General features: G+C 52.1%; 1 protein-coding gene across 2 annotated transcripts; it reads left to right on the top strand.

Annotated features, from left to right (window-relative positions):
- The first annotated feature begins 5,313 nt into the window (after window positions 1-5,313).
- On the top strand, window positions 5,314-19,454 carry CCNL1 (cyclin L1). 2 transcript variants are annotated; one of them, XM_054166404.1, is made up of 11 exons: window positions 5,324-5,749; window positions 5,990-6,064; window positions 6,242-6,351; window positions 12,702-12,822; window positions 13,208-13,272; window positions 14,808-14,907; window positions 15,023-15,127; window positions 15,357-15,498; window positions 17,054-17,165; window positions 17,270-17,368; window positions 18,833-19,454. In XM_054166404.1, the coding sequence occupies exons 1-11, from the start codon at window positions 5,447-5,449 to the stop codon at window positions 19,182-19,184; spliced, it is 1,584 nt and encodes a 527-aa protein (XP_054022379.1). In that variant the 5' UTR covers window positions 5,324-5,446; the 3' UTR covers window positions 19,185-19,454. The 2 variants fall into 2 exon arrangements, with proteins under 2 accessions (XP_054022378.1, XP_054022379.1); XM_054166403.1 differs by lacking the exons at window positions 15,023-15,127; window positions 15,357-15,498; window positions 17,054-17,165; window positions 17,270-17,368; window positions 18,833-19,454 and adding an exon at window positions 13,499-13,512 and having other exon boundaries at window positions 5,314-5,749; window positions 14,808-14,906.
- The last annotated feature ends 446 nt before the right edge of the window (window positions 19,455-19,900 follow it).

Raw genomic sequence — 19,900 nt, 5'->3', positions numbered from 1 at the left:
CCCTGGTGCCTCGCTCCTAGCCGTTTGCGAGCAGGTGCTTCGTGTGCTATCGCCCTTCAGGCAGCACGGAAGGCTGCGGTGGAAAGGCTTCCTGCCCTGACAGGGCTCTAGAGGACTGCTGGCGGCTCCCAAACTCTTCTGCGGGAAGCAAACTCATCTGAATGCGGCATCTCCACCGGCAGAAAGAGCTGAGCTACCACAGACCCTCCTGCGATGCAAGCCTGGAGGGGCCTGAGGGGAGACCTTGCTCTCTACAGCTCCCCGAGAGGAGCCAGGTGGGGGTTGGTCTCTTCTCCCAGGCACCCAGCACCCGAACAAGAGGACACAGTCTCAAGCTGTGCCAGGGGAGGTTTAGGCTGAAGGTGAGGAAAAAGTTCTTCCCAGCAAGAGAGACTGGCCCTTGGGATGTGCTGCCCAGGGAGGTGGTGAGGCTCTTCAGCAGCAGTTCTACGCTTCACAATTACATTGCATTAAGGGAAAAACTGGCTTCAGTCAGGGCTTTGGGGTCTATGCTTGGCACTGCTGTCCACCTGCTCTATTGGCAGTGAGCAAGTCGTGTCATCTTGCCGGGAAATCCATGTGTGAGGCGGAAGTAGCGAGATGCAAACCCTAAAACCAGAACTATAGGGACACTGCAAGAATCTCTTGACCACTGTAGTCCAAGTCTGCTGGACTTCTTTGCAAAGCAGTAACATTCTTCAGTGCTACTTTTTGAACTATATTGCAGACACACCAGTGGGGGGGAAGTAAAAGTAAATAAAATCCAGAACATCACTGTGCATTTGCTTAAAAAGAAGTTAAAATGGATGGTGTTTTATTGGAAACAAAGGAAGACTTAAACCATCTCTTACTACACCCCCAGTCATGATGCTAAGATCTGATAGTGTGCTGGCTGGCAAGCTGAGACTTGGTCTGCAAATGGATGGTGGAAATGCCAGACCTGCTGTAGGGTATGCTGGTACCTTCCAGTGCATGTAGTTTAGGAAGCCTGGATGGGGTGCTTGGTGCCATGGTTTAGTTGATCAGATGGTGCTGGGTGAGAGGTTGGACTGGATGATCTCAAAGGTCTCTTCCAACCTGGTCTATTCTATTCTATTCTATTCTATTCTATTCTATTCTATTCCCCCCAAGAAACAAGCGACAGGATGAGAGGAAACAGCCTCAAGTTGCCCCAGGGGAGGTTTACGTTGGCCATGAGGAACAATTTCTTCCCCCAAAGGGTTGTCAAGGCCTGGCCCAGGCTGACCAGGGCAGTGGTGGAGTCCCCATCCCTGGAGGGGTTTCACAGCTGTGGAGATGGTGGTGCTGAGGTTGGTGCTGAGCTGGCAGTGCTGGGTTCATGGTTGGACTCCATGATCTTCAAGGTCTCTTCCAGCTAAAACAATTCAATGAGAAGAAAATTGCTCCCCCAAATATCACAGGAGGTGAAGCCAAGTTTAGAACCAGGGTTTATTTACCTGGGCACCAACTTACAAACTGTCGTAGTTTGGGCTGGGTGCCCTCTGCCACAGGGGTGTTTCCTGTGTCCAGAAGTCCATCCCAGTGGGTGGACTCAGGAAATTAGGTATTTCTACCATAATCCCTTGCACCACTATAAATTTTGCGGTGGGGTCTGGCACTTCCTCTTTCCTTCCCTCTCCGAGACTTGGTAACTGGGGGAGAGATCTCCCGGCCATGGGCCTGATTGGGCCCAAGGCCACAGGGGGATAGGCAGTCTCAGGCCTGGCCAGCTGAGACTAGCCCAGCAGAGGGAGGGGGAAGAAGGAGCCCTGGGGGTTTTGGATGCACCCTCAGGTGGGGATGGGATCTTTCTTTGTCACTGCGCTTTGGGTTTTCTGTAACATTCACTGCTTTCTATTGAAACTTTCATCACTTTTGCAATCCGTTTGCCTGAGTCGTTATTTCTGCCTGTGGTGGGGAGGGGACCTGCCCCAACCCATTACATTTTGGCACGCCAACGTGGGGCCAACTGCAGCTCGGATTGCAAAAGATGGAGAGTTTAAATTTAGTTCTGGGCGTCGGTTTGGGTTTGGAAAGTTGGGGCTCAGGTTTTGTGTTACCGGGGCGACTGTGTGAACTCCTGTGGGCTGCAGAAGGATACCTGGTGCGTGGCTGATGGCATGGAAGTCCCTCCTGTTGTTTGGGAACAGCGAGGGGTGGCTCTTTCTGTGACTTTCTGCCCAGGGTAGCTTAAGAATGCTCGAGTAGCCTAAGAAGGCGAGACCTGCCTTCTCCTCGTTCTCTGCAGAGCGGCGGGGAGCGGAGGAGGGGCAGCGGCAAGCAGAGTGTGGTCGGCCCGCGGCCGCTGTGGGGAGCGGACACCCGCGGCGAGCGGGCAAGCGACTGCTGGAGGTGACTCGGACTCTGCATCGCGGCGACAGAGACGGCGGGGGCCGGGCCGGGCCGCGTTCAAGCGGCGGCGGCGGCACCGCCCGAGCCGGGCTGCGTTCAGGCGGCGGCGGCAGCTGTAAATCTTTCCCTGGTGTTTTCGGACGTGTTCCGAAAATGGCGCCGAGCACCTGGCTCCGCCTCCCTGCTTCTTCAGCGGGCTGTGGCGCAGCTCCTCCCTCTGCCGGGGGTGGAGGTTGTGCAGCCGGATGCTGTCCTGCCTCGGTACGCGAGCGCCCAGCCGGGGGGTGCGGAGTGCCTCTGACATGCATCCGTGTAGCTTTGGTCCGCGTGAAAGCGGTTGGCTGCGGCACCCTGGATGGATTGAAAAAGGCAGTCGTGGAGCCGGATTGTTCCGACTGGCCTGCCCCAGGGGTGGAGAATTTGCCGCTGAATAGGAGAGTAAAGGCTTGGCTGAGAAGTTGTGAGGTATTTCCAGGTGACCAGGATGTCCCAAGGAGTCCACAAGGAATTCACACTGCAGGAGAAGGACTGCGTCGCTGGGAGGTTCCATCACATGAGGAAGAACAACTGGAATGGACTGATGCTTGAGCCTGAATGAGAGACTGTTTGAGTGGACGCCCAGATGAAGATATGGACTCCGCCGGACTTGTCATCAGAAGTTTTCTGATCTGATGATGTGTTTGGGTGCAAAGGTTATGGTATGAAATAAGGGGTGGCTCCTGTCGTAGTTTGGGCTGGGTGCCCTCTGCCACAGGGGTGTTTCCTGTGTCCAGAAGTCCATCCCAGTGGGTGGACTCAGGAAATTAGGTATTTCTACCATAATCCCTTGCACCACTATAAATTTTGCGGTGGGGTCTGGCACTTCCTCTTTCCTTCCCTCTCCGAGACTTGGTAACTGGGGGAGAGATCTCCCGGCCATGGGCCTGATTAGGCCCAAGGCCACAGGGGGATGGGCAGTCTCAGGCCTGGCCAGCTGAGACTAGCCCAGCAGAGGGAGGGGGAAGAAGGAGCCCTGGGGGTTTTGGATGCACCCTCAGGTGGGGATGGGATCTTTCTTTGTCACTGCGCTTTGGGTTTTCTGTAACATTCACTGCTTTCTATTTAAACTTTCATCACTTTTGCAATCCGTTTGTCTGAGTCGTTATTTCTGCCTGTGGTGGGGAGGGGGTCTGCCCCAACCCATTACACAAACCTTTACATTCTCTTCCAGGTTTCCCCAGGTGTGAAGCAAACCCAGAAGGATGTAGGGGGAAGGGGAGAAGCTCTTCTTTCCCTAATAAATGTGTTCCTCTAGACCAGGGTCTTAGCAAATGAACACAAGAATCACTTGGCAGGGCTGAGGAAACAACGACTTTCTAGCAATTAAAGCTCAGAACAGTGGCTGGAGGCCGTGGCCCAAGCAGCTCCTAACCCTCTGTGCTGCTGAACAGCTAAATGAGGCAAAACCTTCCAGAACTGGGTCTGCAGCCTGTGGTGCTCCGTGGGGCTAAGGATCCAAATGCCTTTGAACAACAGAAGACAGCCATGGGGTGATGTGAGAGACACTTAACCTTTGTTTCTGTACAAGGCTTCAGCTGCCCATAAATGCTGTAATTAATACATGAAGTCACTTTTGTTTAGCCTGGAGTATGCTTCCCATCTGGAAGCACACAGCCCCCTGCCTCTCCCTGCTGCACCACAGCCACCTATTATTTTCTTAAGGATACTTTTTTCCCCCTCCCTGTGTGACATAATCTCAACATCCAAATCCCTACCACACCTCCACTGCCCAAACCAGTTGAACTCTATGGGTTTTAAACTGTTTTAACAGCATCTCTCCCATTTCCTCTGCTGCTGCTGTGAGTTGGTTGTTTTTTTTTTTGCTGTTTAATGCCATTTGCAATGGAAAAAGAATGGGAGAAGAGTGAATTCATACTTCCCTCCCAGCCTCCATGCACTGGGAGCTGCTGGGAGGGAAACAGGGGCTCAGCCCTGTCCCTGTCCCCTTCTTCAGCTGACCTTGCCCAGGAAGGTTGTGGCTGCCTCCTCCCTGGAGGTGTTCAGGGCCAGGCTGGATGGGGCCCTGAGCAACCTGGGCTGGTGAGGGGTGTCCCTGCCCATGGCAGGAGGTTGTAGCTGGATGAGCTTTAAGATCCCTTCCAACCCAAACTATTCTGTGACTCATAGATACCTATGAAGTGTGGCCAGCAGGGCCAGGGAGGGGATTCTGCCCCTCTGCTCCACTCTGCTGAGACCACAGCTGGAGCTCTGGGGCCAGTTCTGGAGCCTCTGTGCCAGGAAGGCTCTGGAGGGGCTGGAAGGTGTCCAGAGCAGGGCCAGGAGGAGGAGCAGAGGGCTGGAGCTGCTCTGCTGTGAGCACAGCCTGAGGGAGTTGGGGTTGTGCAGGCTGGAGAGGAGAAGGCTCCCAGGAGACCTCCTTGTGGCCTTCCAGGTTCTGCAGGGGGCTGCAAGAGAGCTGGGGAGGGACTTTGGAGGGTGTCAGGGAGGGATAGGACTGGGGGGGATGGAGCAGAACTGGAAGTGGGAGATTGAGATTGGCTGTGAGGAAGAAGTTGTTGCCCATGAGGGTGGTGAGAGCCTGGCACAGGCTGCCCAGGGAGCTGCTGGCAGCCTCCTGCCTGGAGGTGTTTGCAGCCAGGCTGGAGGTGGCTGTGAGCAACCTGCTGTGGTGTGAGGTGTCCCTGCCCATGGCAGGGGGCTGGGGCTGGCTGAGCCTTGAGCTCCCTTCCCAGCCTGACAGTTTTGTGATCCTATGAATCCTCAGTCTGGGGACCTCCAACTCCCGGCAGCCACCGGTGGGGCCGAGGCAGGGGCCTGGGCTTGGCACCGGATCCGCGCCCGCCGCGCTCATCTCACCGAGAGCCCCGGCGGGCGGTTTCAGCCACCGGATCTACGGGAGGATGGCAGTGCCGACCCAAACTAGGTGCCGCTGCCGGTGGCCGCTCCGAGGCCGCGGCGCCGGGCGGGGGCGGGGCCGGCGGGACTATTTGTTTCCCGTGGTGCGCGGCGCAGGCGCCGCTGTGTGCTGCGTCACGGCGCCGGGCCGCGCTAGTCTGTGCGTGGCCGGCTCGGGGTGCGGACGCCCTCCGCCATCATGGCCTCCGCCACTACACAGCCGCCCCCCCCGCCCACCGCCTCGGCCGCTCCCGCCGCTGCCACGGCCGCCCCGGCCACGGCCGCCCCTCCGCCGCCGCCCCCCGCCGCTCCGGGAATCCTTATCGGCGACCGGCTTTACTCGGAGGTGTCGCTGACGATCGACCACTCGCTGATCCCCGAGGAGCGCCTCTCGCCGACTCCCTCCATGCAGGACGGCCTGGACCTGCAGTGCGAGACCGACCTGCGCATCCTGGGCTGCGAGCTCATCCAGGCGGCCGGCATCCTCCTTCGTTTGCCGCAGGTGAGTGCGGGCCCCGCGGCCTCGCCGGGGCGGCCGTGCCGCGGCCGGCAGGGAGGCAAGCAGGGCGGGCGGCGGCCGCCATTGTGGCGCGGCGGGCAGGGCGTGAGGCGGCGGCGGGGGGGGCAGGGAGGGAGCGCGGCGCCAGCTGGTGCCTGACACAAAATGGCGGCGGCGGTGGCTGGGCCGCCGCGACTGACTCCCGCTCCCCTCTGCTCTTCCTCCTGGCTTTTGCCTCCCTAGGTGGCGATGGCGACGGGGCAGGTGCTGTTCCATCGGTTCTTCTACTCGAAGTCTTTCGTCAAGCACAGTTTTGAGGTGAGCGCGGGGCTGCGGCCGGGGTGGGGGGGAGCCTGTTCAGCGCTGCTCTGCGCCAGCCGGGCTCCCAGCAGGCTGCTCTCCAGGAGCCTTTAGCTCCCGGGGTTGGGGCTTTTCAGTTGTGCCATTCGGGATTTAACGAAAAAAAAATTAAATAGCAACCGGTCTGCCTTCCAGATTGTTGCGATGGCCTGCATCAATCTCGCGTCCAAAATCGAGGAGGCACCTCGCCGAATAAGGGACGTGATCAACGTGTTCCATCACTTGCGGCAGCTAAGAGCCAAAAGGTAAGATCGGCTTCGTTAACGAACCGCAGCCACTCTTTGTCACTAATGCACACTGCCAGTTTGTTGTTTTGGTTTTGTTGGGTTTTTTTGTTCCAATTCACAGTATTTTTCCAGGCTAAGTTCAACGACCTAAAATTGAGAAGGGAGTGCTCGTTGGCTGCGATGTAGGCAGTACAGCTCAGTGCTGGCCTCTCCTCCCGTTGCTTTTGTTCACTTGGTAGATCTGGTTTTGTTACTTAGCCACGGGGTCGTGAGTCTTGCCTTTAGTTTTAGGTCCGTGGTTGTAGTTTTAGGTCTGTTGCTCGTTGATTTTTGTGGGTTTGGTTTTGGTTTTTGATGCCTCGTAGTTCTTGAAAGGTAGTCTTAGATTTGAGTAGCCAATTCGTGGGGTTGCTGTATGTTCTCTAGGCTCTTAACCCTGTCGGGTACTCTTAATGGGTTTTCTTGTGTTACTCTGTAGCTATCTAAATGCAGTGAATGGCGGCAATGAAGTATCAGTTAACAGATGACAGCTGAGCTTTTCCTAGTGGTGTTCCCATTGCCGTTCAGAAAAAGCCATTTTAGGAAGTATCTGCAACAAGGTATGGTTTGGCCTCTGGCGTTTGCAGCTTTGATGACTCTCCTCCACCAAGGAATGCGTATTTGAGGCTTGGAAGCTGAAGGCCTCTTTAAGTGGCAGCAGTGAGAGCCGGGTGCTTGTGCTGGTGAAGCTGGAGTGTAAGCCCACCTGAACCGTGTGCAGACCTGGATCGTTGTCTGCTGAGCTGTAGAGCTGCCCTCAGTTGTGAGTGCCTCATGCTGCTGTCTTTTGTCTGTAAAGCCATGTGTGTGTTCACCTGTAAAGTACATTAACTTGATGCGTTGGAAGGAGCAAGGGATGCTTGAAGGGAAGGAGTTGTCCAAGCTGCTATTAAACACCAATTTCCTTCAACTTTATCACGCAGCAGTGCTGCGGCCTGAGGCGATGTCGGCTGTGGTGGAGTGGTTTTGCTGGTAGTGGCTGATGGCTTCAAGTGTGAGTTAATCTACAGCTGCAGGACTTGGGGTTTTTTTCAGCTCAGTTCTCAAATTCACATTTTGACTTCTCTGTCTCAGCAGGTTACAGCAGGAATTTAAACCTTAGTGCTGTGTAACCTCCTCTGAGGAGCAGAGTAGGAGTCCCTTAGGGCAGCCAGCTGTGTTTGGGTGTCTTCCTCCTGGTTTTGCTTCTGTGGAACCTGACATTTCTGCTTTCACTGCCTCGTGCCTGTGTTTCCCCAGTTAGCTGTAGAGAAGAGAACGATTCGGTGCCATGCCTTGCAACTTAGCTTTGTCCTTTGACTTTTGAAGTGGATGTCCCTTGTGGCCCTGAGAGAAGTTGGTCAAGATGTGCTGCCTGAATTCAGGGCCGTTGTTTCTCACCTTGGTGATGATGAGGGAGTCTGCTTATTAGAGCTGTTGAAGCTGCCTCAGTGGTTTGCAACGTTCTGGCCTCAGTCCAGGCAGGGAAGGTTAATTAATCGCCACGCAATGCTTTTCTCTGCGATCAGGATGCAAAGTAGTTGTTCCTCTGTGCTGTGTGAAGGATCAGAGAGACTGAACTTAACCTGTGAACTTAAATCTTTCCAGCTAGCCTGTTCCCCATCAGAATGTCACTTGTGCATGTTACATGGTGCCTAAAATGCATCATGTCCAGAGAAATGGTGCACTCCTACCCATGCTTTTCTGGAGGAATGGGTACTGTTGCTCTGAGATTCTGACTTGAATCTGCATGAAACTAATCTTAAAAGCTGCTGCAGTCTGACATTCAGACTTGCCCTTTTTTTTGTTTTTGTTTTTCCTTTCTTTTTTTGAGCAAGCAGGATGTAAAAGTCATTCATTTTTTTTTCTGTACATGACAAGATGACAATTCCATCTGCTGGACACCTTATTAACTTCACCTCTTTTTTCCCTTGCAACCGACTATACAGCGACCAGCTACATTTACCAAAGCCTGGGTGATGTGGAGTGGTACATAAAGATGAAGCTGTCGTCATGGCAACAGTGAGTGAAGTATGGAAAATCCCCAAGGAGAAGCCAGTGCTCTGAGAATAGGTCACTGGAACCGGGGGACTAACAGGTTGGCCGCTGGTGAACCATTTGGAAGAACTCCTGTATCTTGTTATAAGCTTTTTTCTTTGCTGTCCAGGATTTTAGAACACTAGCTTTGATCTCTGTTCAGTGATTTTCATTTCTTTGATTATATATATATATATATATATATTTCCCCCCCACCCCACCCTGAAGCTTACACTTTAGGCTGTAGTTAGTTTCTCACACACAACCCAGACCTTGAAACCAGCAGTTAGGCTGCTGCCCTTTCCTGTTCTTTTTTCCCGTTTGCCTCTAGTCTAGTCTTTCTGTTAACCAAAGCCTTAACCCTGCATATGAAGTTGGAGTAGCTTGAGTAGGCTCTGTCTTGCTTTAAAGCTTTGGGTTCTCAGTTCTACTCTCTGTATAATTTGCAGTTAAAAAAACCAAACCCAAACCCACGAGGATGACCCAAACCTTGCATTTGTAAAGCTATTTATATCAATTGCTATGTAAGCAAGCCCCTTCTGTGTACCTGTTGCATTGGAATACTCTGTCTGTAAGACCTCCAGTCCACTGGGTCGCTGCTAGGTGGTGTTTTCAATGCTGAGAAGCAAGAAAACCAAGTGTTGTGGACAAGCATTTTGGGTCTTCCTGTAGTACTGCATGTAAAATGTCTGTGTGCATGGAGAAAAGCTCGTGTTATGAACGTACTGCTCTTGAAACAAAACCACTGTGTGCCAAAACATCTGTGTTCTGAGCCAAGTGCAACTGTGGAACGTCTAGAATGTAGCTTGTGGTTGATCTGACTGATCTGAAACGTGCCTGAAAGCTGCAGGAAGTCCTGGGAGTGGAACCAAATGTGACTCCTGATGTAATCTCGCCAGTGCTTGGGTTCGAGATGCTCAGTCAGCTGCCTTTAACTTCTCTTGCAGCCAACAGGTTGGTGCAGTTGTGTGGGAAGTGGCCTGAATTTGTGTCACACTGCTTAGAGCTCTTCAAGGTGTGCTGTAAACCCACAGTGCTTGTGCTGGACAATGTTGGAGCCAAACAGAACTCCCTCCCTTCTCTCTCCCTGCCTGGCAGCAGAGAGATATGCTCTTTGAAACCAGACACTGCTGTTGTAAAGTACTTTTGTGTGTGTGAACAAAACGACACACAGGGCACTATGCCAAATTGAGAGACACTCCAAAGACACCAAATGTTAATACTGCATCAAACAAAGCTGTAGCTGTGTTGAGAACTTAGCTTTTGGTTGCCAGAGGGACTTAGGAGAAGAATTTTTGTAACTGATTTATTGCTACAAACCTGTAACAGTGTCTGGGATGTTACACAGTCTAAATACAATGAACTTTTGTGACTTAAGTGGTGGATGGACTCACCAGGATGGGCTCTGTGTGCTCTCTGTTCTGAAGTCTCCCCTGGAGCTTTAGTGCTCATCTACAAGAGCAGATTCAAAGTAATAATTGCTTGGCTCTACAGGGCTGGAAGCTTCTGGTTCATACATGAGCTCAGAAGCTTTTTAATCTGGTTTGGGGTTTTGGACCTAAGATGATTATTTGTACTGAGAGCTTAAGTACAGCAAAAGCAGTAGTGAAGTTCCTTCCTTTTTTTTCCTCTTCTCAATAGGAAAGTTTTCCAGAGGGTAATAATCTCTGAGGTTTCTACTGATTAAGCTAAGCAAAACTTTGCAATTATGATGAAAGTACTGACTTGATAAAGCCTTGCACAGTGGGCACCTGACCTTTGCCACTATAAGGTGCAGTAAAGCCTTCTGCAGACTTCCCTTTGTGCAGTAAGTAGCTAAGAGGCTGCACTTGCCTTTATTTCTGGAAGTGCTGTCTGGGTCAAGTGTTGGTTTTCACAGCCTGTGTAGACCTCTAGAACTTGTGTGTCATAAGTGGCCAGAGTAAGGTGGGACAAGAGAGTAAAGCACACTTCAGAGTGTCTTAACTGAATGTGGCCTGTGGCTGTGCTATCAAAGTTGTACAACCCAAGTATGAGCTGATCCAAAGACTCTGCTGATCCTGAGGCCCTCTGGGAGGACAGTGAAAACTTGACATGCCCTAAGGCTCACAGTCTCTCCTCTTGCACCTCCAGCTGCCATACTCTGTTTCCATAATACTGGCTGTAGGCAGCTTTCAGAGCATGCAGAGGTGTGGGAGATAGTGATCTGCTGGCAAGGTGGTGAATGAGCCCATGCTGTCCCACTGCTGACTTGTGGTTTAGACTGGAAGTCCTAGCTGCCCTGTTTGATCCAAGATTTGTCACCTCTGAAGTGTGCTGCTAACAAGATAAGCTGAGCCTGGACGCCTAGGCTCGCTCTGAGTGATGCCTTCAGGTCCTGTGACTGTAAAATGTAAAGCAATACTGGAGGAAATGTTGTTACAAACCCCAGTCTAGCTGAAACCGTTTGGAATTGAGTCAATTTCATTCATCCAAAGAGGTTCAGCTTGGTTCTTCCAGTCTCTCACTCCAGGCTGCTGTGTTCTGGAGTGGTCAGATGGAGTCACAGCCTCTGCTGAAGTAGTCACCTACAAAGTTTTCTTTTCCAGGTAGTTTGTGGAGAGAGCAAAGCCAAACCAAACAAAGCTCCTTTGGTGACTCTGTTGTACCTAGGGCAGCTGAAAGCCCAGGCCTTGCCCTGGTGAGAGGAGGGACTTCTAGTTCCCATGGAAAACATTGCAGTCTTTGAGGAGACAGAAATAAGGCTTGTACTCAGCCTGCAGGACTTTCTGGTACCAGGAAGCTGCAGTGATTCATTTCAGACCTCTCAGGAGCTCCTTCTCAGCCCCTTGGGAGGAGCAGGGAGGTACAACAGGATGCTTTTGTGAGGGAAGTGAGTGGCTGCTTGAATCCTTTGGCCAATGGCCACGGGCATCCTTCCAGGTGACTGCAACCATTGTAGCAGGAGTTGTGGCTTAGTGAAGTTGGGAAGCCCTTCAGCTTGTCATTAAATCAACCTTTTCTTCCTGGGGTGGGAACTTGGGGCTTCTGAGTGATTTTTATCTCCTTTTCCTATCATGATCCACTTGTGGAACTTGCATGGAGTCTAAAGAGATGAATTAGTAGCAAAATGCTTTGTCTGAGCAGAGAAGCTGGATTTTCAGTCCACTGTGCAGTGCTTATTTTCCTTCTGAAGGTAATGAATAACTTGGTCACCAGTGCTTGGGCTGGACTAGATTCAGCTTGTAAACAAAACTGGCTGTGTAGCTGGTTGCACAAACATTCTGCTGTGTTGGAAAGCACATGGCATATGTGAGCAGTTCCAAAGAAGGATAAAGCTGGTCTGTCTTGAGAGGAAATGGTATCAAACCCACAGTGTGGGGTGCTGAAAGGTCAAACCTAAGCACAGACACAGAGAATCTGACATGGAGTGTGAGATTTGGGCCTAAAGCACCCAGTAACTCCTTGGAGTTAAAGACATGGGAAAAATTCTTTGCTGCAGAGTGGTCAGGGACTGGCAGAGGCTGCCCAGGGAGATGGTGGAGTCCCCAGCCCTGGAGGGGTTCAAGAAACCTGTGGCCATGGCACTTGGAGCCGTGGCTCGGTGGCCATGGTGGTGCTGGGTTGAAGGTTGGACTGGATGAGCTTAGAAGGCTTTTCCAACCCAAACTATTCTAAATGCTTTGGAGAGTTGAGGTGTTGGATTTGGAAGGAATTGGGAGTTGATAGTGCTGGAGTTGGGAATCTGTGTGCAGTGAGCCCTTGGTTTCCAGCTGTCAACAGCAGCAGTGCCGCAGCAGCCCCTGGCCGGCAGGTGCAGCAGCGAGGGCATCTTGCCAAACGTTTTGGAGGTGATGATCTCTGCTTTGCTTCCCCTCTGTCCCAGCAACAGGGCTGTCTTGTTCTCTGAAGACCTCAGTCCTCTTCCAGTGCACACGAGGCTGCAGTCTTACAAAGCACAACCTTGCTACTTCAATACCACCACCTAGCAAAGGTGTCCTGCTGGTTCCACCTTTACACCTCCCTCCTGAAGTGTAAAGGCTCTTTGAGCTCTTCACTGTCCTCTTCATCCCAGCAGCTGGAGCCAGCATAGTCTGCACACACCATAGCCAAAGGTTCTTTTTATTTTCCTTCACATTTTTTGTTTTGTCTTGGCCACCTAATCCCTAGCTAGTGAGAAGCAGAAGCTGAAACTAGTTAATCTAAACTTGGACAGCACAAGATTAATGCTTAAACTTGCTTGCAGGAGTTGTAAAACGGTTTCTGTTGCCATTAGTTGGTTGGAAGGGAAAAGAGAGATGCCACTCTTTCTGGATATGCAAAACAGTTTTGATTTTATTTCTTGTAAACTATAGGACTCCAAGCCCCCTGATACTTGATCAGAACTACATAAACACCAAAAATCAAGTAATCAAAGCAGAAAGGAGGGTACTGAAGGAGTTGGGATTTTGTGTTCATGTCAAGCATCCACACAAGGTGAGTTGTCAACGAGAATCCAGCTGTCAATGTTGTTCTGCCTTGGTGACATCGTTGTGAGCTGTGGGAGGAGAAGCACAGGTGTCAAAACCACCTGAATCCTCCTCTCCATTCCTGACTAGTGTAGCTCTTTGCCACAGTGCTGCTGACTGGGGTAGAAACTGGGCAGCGTTAAAGGTGCCTGGTATGGAATGTGATGGAGAAGCGGTGAAGTGAGTTGTGTGAAGGGGGTTAGGTGATGTGAGCTTACAGATTGGAAGCTTAGGAAAGGAGACAGCATTGCTCTGGCTTGCTGTGTGGTTGTGCTTGCTTCCTTCTTGTTGCTTTCCATGGCAAAACTGACATTTTTCTTCTTTCCCCCCCTCCTTTTTCCCCCCCCCCTTAGATCATTGTTATGTATTTACAAGTCCTAGAATGTGAACGTAACCAAACCCTGGTACAGACAGCCTGGTAAGTTGCTATTTCCCATTCTTATGCTAGCCAGGAAAATAGTAGCAGAAATAAGAAGCCTGCTGATCCCTATGCAAAGCAATCAGATGTAAGTTGTTGCACTTGGAAACAGAGCTGGGAAGCCTCTCGGTGCTTGTTTCTGCTTACTATTTTCGTGGCTTGATTCCAACCTCCCCCACGGAGAACTCAATTTAACTTTGTTCTTTTTTCTACTCTTTAATTAAAGGGTAGTCCCTGATGGTAAGTCATAGAGCTCTGCCCTCTGCACCTCAGCCCATGACCTGGGGATGGCCTGTTTGGCTGCCCTTCTCTCCAGCCAACCCAGTGCAAGCTCTCATCCGAGATTCACTGAAGTGGTCCATATCCATCGGGCAGCATCTTCTAGTGCTGGCGGGGTGCCCACAGGATTTGTATATTTGCCTTCAGAAGTTCACTGTTGACAATGTCTCTACATGTGTTTTTATTCTGTTGTTGCCTAGCTACTGTGTAAGAAGTGGGTGGTTGTTGGTTTTTTTCCAAAGGCCACCTGGGGGGTCACCTGTCTGTGGCTGGTGTAGCATTTGGCTAAACTGGAGTGTAACACAAACAGCAAGACCATTGCAGTGCATGCAGCATGTTGAACTTAGAAGCCATACCTGGCCTGGTTTTCTCTGGAGCCAGTACTTCCTGACTGCTCTTCCTTTCTGTCCTGTAGCTCAGTTTAACTTAGAAATGGATGGAGCTCTCTGCTCTTTACTTGTACCTCTTGCCACCTCCTGCTTGGCAGTGCCACCCTGGGGGCAGAGCAGTAGCTTTAGCCGAGTGGGAGACCATTTACTAACGTGCAGGGCTTTTCCCAAGGCTCAGTGAGCAAATGGGCTGCTTCTGTCTCTCTGGATGAAGTGAATGTGACTTGAGGCTCACTGATTTAAATGCAATGTCTTGATGAACTTCATAGGTTGCATCTAGCCTCTGGACAATGGTAGGTGCCAGCTGTGCCACGCTTTCCTGCTTGCATTTGAGTTTTAAGTGTGTTGATCTGGAAATACCAAGAGCACTGGTGTTCAAAACTCAGCTGGGCAGATGAAAAGTGCTTGTTTGATTGTTAACTCCACTGGGCAGTTCGTGGTACGTGGTCTAATGGCCACGGTGGTGCTAGGCCAGTGGTTGAACCAGATGACCTTAGAGGTCTTTTCCAACCCAAGCGATGCTGGGAGTCTGTGTAACTGAACATACCTGCCTAGAAAGCAGCTGTTAACGTGCTGCTGCTTGCTTGGGGGTGGCAGAGCTTTGGCCACGGGGGTGTCCAAACAGCCCTGCAAAACCAGCTGAAAGTTTGGACCGGCTGATCCTTGAGGTCCCTTCCAACCTGGCATTGCTCGAGAGGTTGTGCCAGGGGCAACAAATGTAGAGGTCCCATGTGGTGGTTCCCAACTGAGCCAAGTGTTTCATGTGATAACAGAAAAAATAATAAAGTCAATTGAGTCTCCAGTCTCTTTCTCCTCTCAATGCAGCTGCCAACCCCAGATCCAACCTCCCACCTTTCCCTGTTTCAGGAATTACATGAACGACAGCCTGCGGACAAACGTCTTTGTGCGCTTCCAGCCGGAGACCATAGCTTGTGCTTGCATCTACCTGGCTGCCCGAGCCCTGCAGGTGAGCGCTGCTGCCGGCCTTTCAGCCCCAACGACCTGCCTAATGGCTGCAAAGCTCGCAGACAAAAGCCTGCTCTGCCAGCTCCTCCTCATCTCTCTTCCTCTTTTGCTTTCAGATTCCCCTCCCCACCCGACCTCACTGGTTCCTGCTCTTCGGCACCACGGAGGAGGAGATCCAGGAGATCTGCTTAACGACTCTCAAGCTTTACACCAGAAAGAAGGTAACTGGGAGCTGTTGGCTCTTTCTGTGCTGCCTCTTCGTGTAGAGCTCTTCATTGGAGAGGCTCTGCCCTGTGGCTGCTCCTCCTCTGTTAGTTGTTCTCAGGCTGCCTTCAGGAGTTAGCCACCTTACTGGGCAGCTGAGCAAAAGATCATGAAGCATTTGTAAAACATTAGATGAAAAGCTGAATTGAGTCAGGCCAGCTGCTCACCACAGTGCTGCTTTCACAGCCCAATTACGAGTTTCTGGATAAAGAAGTAGAAAAGAGGAAGATGGCACTGCAGGAAGCTAAGCTGAAGGCAAAAGGCTTGAATCCAGATGGAACTCCAGCACTCTCAACCCTGGGTGGCTTTTCTCCTGCATCTAAACCCTGTAAGTTTACTTTCTAAGCAGAAACTCCACACAGTACTACTTGAGTTCTAAATCAGTCTCAAGGTGATGAAAGAAGGGGACAGAGGGAAAGGCAAGGTTGCTGCTTGAGCTGCTAGGCAGGACAGTTGAGACTCTCAGAACTTGCACCCTTGTAAAACACAGAGGAGAACCACTTTCAAACCAGTCTCAGTGCCTTGAAAGAGCAGACTAGAGGGAAAAGAGATGGTTTGCTCCATCCTTCCACAGAAAGAGAGGGACACAGTAGTAACATGGACCCTGAAGGTAGTTGTGATAGGAAAAGGTCTAGGCCCAGGGGTTGCTGGGTGAGTGAAGAGACTCTGGGTTTAATCTGTTGAGGGACAGTGTCACAATAATTCTTCATGGCTCCTTCTGCAGCAGGTGTCTCTGAAATTGGCTTTCTCTGCCCTTTTTTTCGCTTGTGAGCTGCTCAGGTGTGGTGAGGGAGGACAGTTTGTGGTCAGGAAACAGAGAGGGAGGCTCTGTGCTGTCTTGGCATTAGAGTGACTCAGCTGCTGTCATGCATCCCTTGAGCCTGCCAGTAAAGCTGGAGGAGGTGTTCAGGAAAGGTGTGGCCATGGCACTTTGGGACATGGTGTAATGGCCATGGTGGTGTTGGGTTGCTGGCTGGGCTCAGTGATCTTAGCTTTTCCAACCAGAATGGTTCTCTGATCTGTTGTTGGCCAACCAAATGTGGTCCGCAGGGGGTGGTTGAAGGTAACAACTGAGGCCCTTGAATGGCTGCTTCAGGAAGCTAAGGGGTGCTCTGAGAAAGCAGTTTCCTCCTCAAGAACAATGCATCTGAGCTTGCAGCCATGTTCTGAGTTGGCAAATGTCGCAGTGGGAGCTTTTTCTTCCTCCTGTGGGGTGGGAGCCCAGGTTGGAAGAGTTTGAATGAAGGTAGGACCGTTGGTGGGGTTCTGAGAGACTGCTGACTACATCACAGGCTCCTGAGAGCGGGTTGGAGTCAGGTGGGGGTTGGGCTTTTCTCCCTAGTAACAAGTGGCAGGACAAGAGGAAATGACCTCCAGCTGTGGCAGGGGAGGTTTAAGTTGGAGATGAGAAGGAACTTCTTCACTGAAAGGGTTCCCAAACACTGGCACAGGCTGAGTCCCCATCCCCAGAGGTGCTTCCAAGAGGCAGAGATGCGGTGCTGAAGGGCTGTGGTTTAGCAGCACCCCTGGTAGAGTTAGATGATGGTTGGAGTCATTATCTTAAAGGTCTATGGTCTTGAGGACCCCAAGGGCAGCTCTTCTGTGCCACTTGGGCTGTGGTGGAGGAGCTCTCCAATGATCCTGACTGCTTGCTGTGAAGGCCACTGTGGTGTTCTCCCCGCTGCTGGCAGCCGGATTTGTTCTGTGTCTCCCCAGGGGCATTGCACAGGGTGCCAGGAGTGTGCTGGAAGGGGAATGCTGGGCTGAAACCGTAGCTGTTGAGCTGGTGCTGGGTTTGGACAGGGACTAGCAAAGGTGGGAAAGGAGACAGATGTGTTCATGATGGTAAAGCTGCTAATTTGGAACTCAAATTCAATTCCCAGCTTCCCCAAGAGAGGTCAAAACCGAGGAGAAGTCTCCGGTGTCTCTGAACACCAAACCCGTCAAAAAGGAGCCAGAGGAGCGGCAGCAGGCTTCCAAGAGCCCCTACAACGGGTGGGTACGAGCCCCTTCCTGCCAAGAGGGGCCTCTGAGCTCCTTCCTGGGGGCAACCAGCACCTCAGAAGTATAACCCTGCCTGGTTTTTCCCTCCCTCCCAGTATGAGGAAGGAAAGCAAGAGGAGCAGGAGCAGCCGGAGCGCGAGTCGGTCGAGGTCGCGGACAAAGTCGAGGTCTCGCTCTCACACTCCCCGCCGGCAGTAAGTTTGGGGCTGGGCTGGGGGGAGACAGCAGGGATTCTCGGGGGAGGGGGTGTTGTCTCTTTCATCTGGGATACTTCAGCAGGGCTTTTTGTGGCTTAATGGCCCTGGTGGTCTGAGGTTGAAGGTTGGTCTCTCCCGTGTGTGGTGGGTTGAAATTCCACACACCCCCACACCCCCTTGTACCCAGCATGAGATTTGCCAGACCAGCTGGGCTGGAAGTGAGTTGGTTACATTGTGCTACTTCCTGTTCAAGATCTGTGAACAATTTTAAAGGCAGAGCCTAAAACTACCACACTGTGATTCTGAGGGGCCACTCCAGGTGGCTTGTAGGTGCTTGGCACAGGTGCCACAGGAGGCAGCTTCCAAATGGATGGGAGAAGGTATCTGCTGCTCTTCAGGGCTTTGCTGCCTCTTGTAGCCATGGTAGCTGGGTTGCAGTCACACCTGATGATCTTTAAAGGTCTTTTTCATCCTTAATGATTCTCTGAGTCTGTGACTGAGGAAGAGCAGGAGCTGTGCAGGGTCACTCAGTGGAAGCTGCTGGCTTTACATACATGTAGATATTCAAAGAGTCTTGAGGCTGAAGCTGGAAGCTCCCAACTGGCATCTCAGTATTGCTGACCCTGGGAAGACAAGAGGGCAATAACCACTTTGCAGTCTGATGTCAAGGGGGAGACCCTTGAGAAGGTGGAGGAGCCATCACAAAAGGCACCACACTCTGGGTTTGGGCTTCTTATGAAGGAGCTCAACTCCTAGACAGGTTTTGGGGTGCTCACTGTCATTCATCACTGGTAAAAGACCTTTGAGGTGGATGAATTCATGGAATGGGTTGGGTTGGAAGGGACCTTCAGGATCAGCCAGCTCCAGCCCCCTGCCACGGGCAGGGACACCTCCACCAGCCCAGGCTGCTCAGGGCCTCATCCAGCCTGGCCTGGAACACCCCCAAGGAGGGGACATCCACAGCCCCCTGGACAGCCTGTGCCAGTGTCTCCCCAGCCTCACTGCCAAGAATTTCTTTATAACCCCCAGTCTCCTCTCTCCCAGCTGAAAGCCGCTGCTCATTCCTTGTCAGAAGTCCCTCCCCAGCTTCCTTGTGGGTCCTTCAGTGGTGACTAATTATGGACTCAATCTCAGAGGTGGCCTTCAACCTAAACGATTCCATGCTTTGATCACTTGCATCTGTGGGAGGAAGCCTTGGATCTCTTCTTCCTGGGAACCATTTCTTCCCAGAAAGAGTTCTCAGGCCTTGGAGGTGGTGGAGTCCCCATCCCGGGAAGGGCTTCAGAGCTGTGTGGATGTGGTGCTGAGGGCTGTGGCTCAGCAGCCCTGCCGGGACTGTGAGCTCTGGGTGCATGGGTGGGCTTGCTGCTCTCAGAGGTCTCTCCCAGGCTCAGCAGCTGTACGGTTCTGTGGCAGTAACCTGGAAGTTGAGCACTGCTTTGTCCTTGCCCCCTCTGGCAGCTACAACAACCGTCGGAGCCTGTCGGGCACCTACAGCTCGAGGTCGCGGAGCCGGTCCCGCAGCCACAGCGGCAGCCCGCGGCGCCACCACAACCACGGCGCCTCCCCGCACCTGAAGGCCAAGCACGGCAGGGAAGAGCTGAAGAGCACCAACAGACACGGCCACAAGAGGAAAAAATCCCGCTCCCGTTCCCAGAGCAAGCCCAGGGAGCACTCGGAGGCCGCCAAGAAGCACAGGCACGAGCGGGGCCACCACCGGGAGCGGCGGGAGCGCTCCCGCTCCTTCGACAGGGCCCACAAGGGCAAGCACCACGGCGGCGGCCGCTCGGGGCACGGCCGGCACCGCCGCTGAGCCGCCGCACTGGCGCCGAGCCGCCGCCGGGAGGCACCGGCAGGGAGCCGGCGCGCAACGGACTGACCGCGCCGGGACAGCAGAGCAGCAGCTGAGGCATTAAAGCGACCCCAGGTTTCTGAGGCACCGAGCAGGCTGCTTTCCTTCTGCCTTTCTTCTCTCGTTGTTTTGATTGCTTTCTTCTCTTGGGTTGCTTTTGGTTTTCTTTGCCTGGCTTCCTTTGGGGTTGTTTTTCCTGTTGCTTGTGGAGCTCTTCTCTGGGTTGGGCTTTCTGTTGGGCTTTCTGTTCTCTTTTGGTGGCTTTGTGTTTGGTTGGGGTTCTTTTCAGTTGGTTTTCTGCTTGTTTGGGGAGGGTTGGAGCTTTCTTTGTTTGTTCCCTGGGGTTGGTTTATTTTGCTTTGGTTTTTTCCTTCCTTTCCCTTTTTCCCCCTTCTCTTCTGTGGGTTTGGGTTTTTTTTTCCCCTTCTTTTCTGTTTGTTTTTTTTCTCCTCCTTTTTTTCCTTCAGGTTTTTTTCTTCCTCCTTTTGTTTTTTCCTTCAGGGCTTTTTTTCCTCCTCCTTTTTCCCCCTGCTTTCTGTTGGGCTCTTTGTTGTTGTTTGGTTGGTTGTTCTCCTGGGATCTCTGTTGGGGTTTCTTCTGTCTGTTTGTTTTTCCCTTTTTGAGCAGCAAGAAGCCCTTCTGGATTTGGGGTTGTTTTTTCCTCTCTCTTTCTTTTT

This window comes from Dryobates pubescens, chromosome 13 (genome assembly GCF_014839835.1).
Source record: "Dryobates pubescens isolate bDryPub1 chromosome 13, bDryPub1.pri, whole genome shotgun sequence".
Classification (NCBI taxonomy): domain Eukaryota; kingdom Metazoa; phylum Chordata; class Aves; order Piciformes; family Picidae; genus Dryobates; species Dryobates pubescens.
Note: the sequence above shows the minus strand (reverse complement) of the source record. Positions and strands in the feature narration are given on the sequence as shown.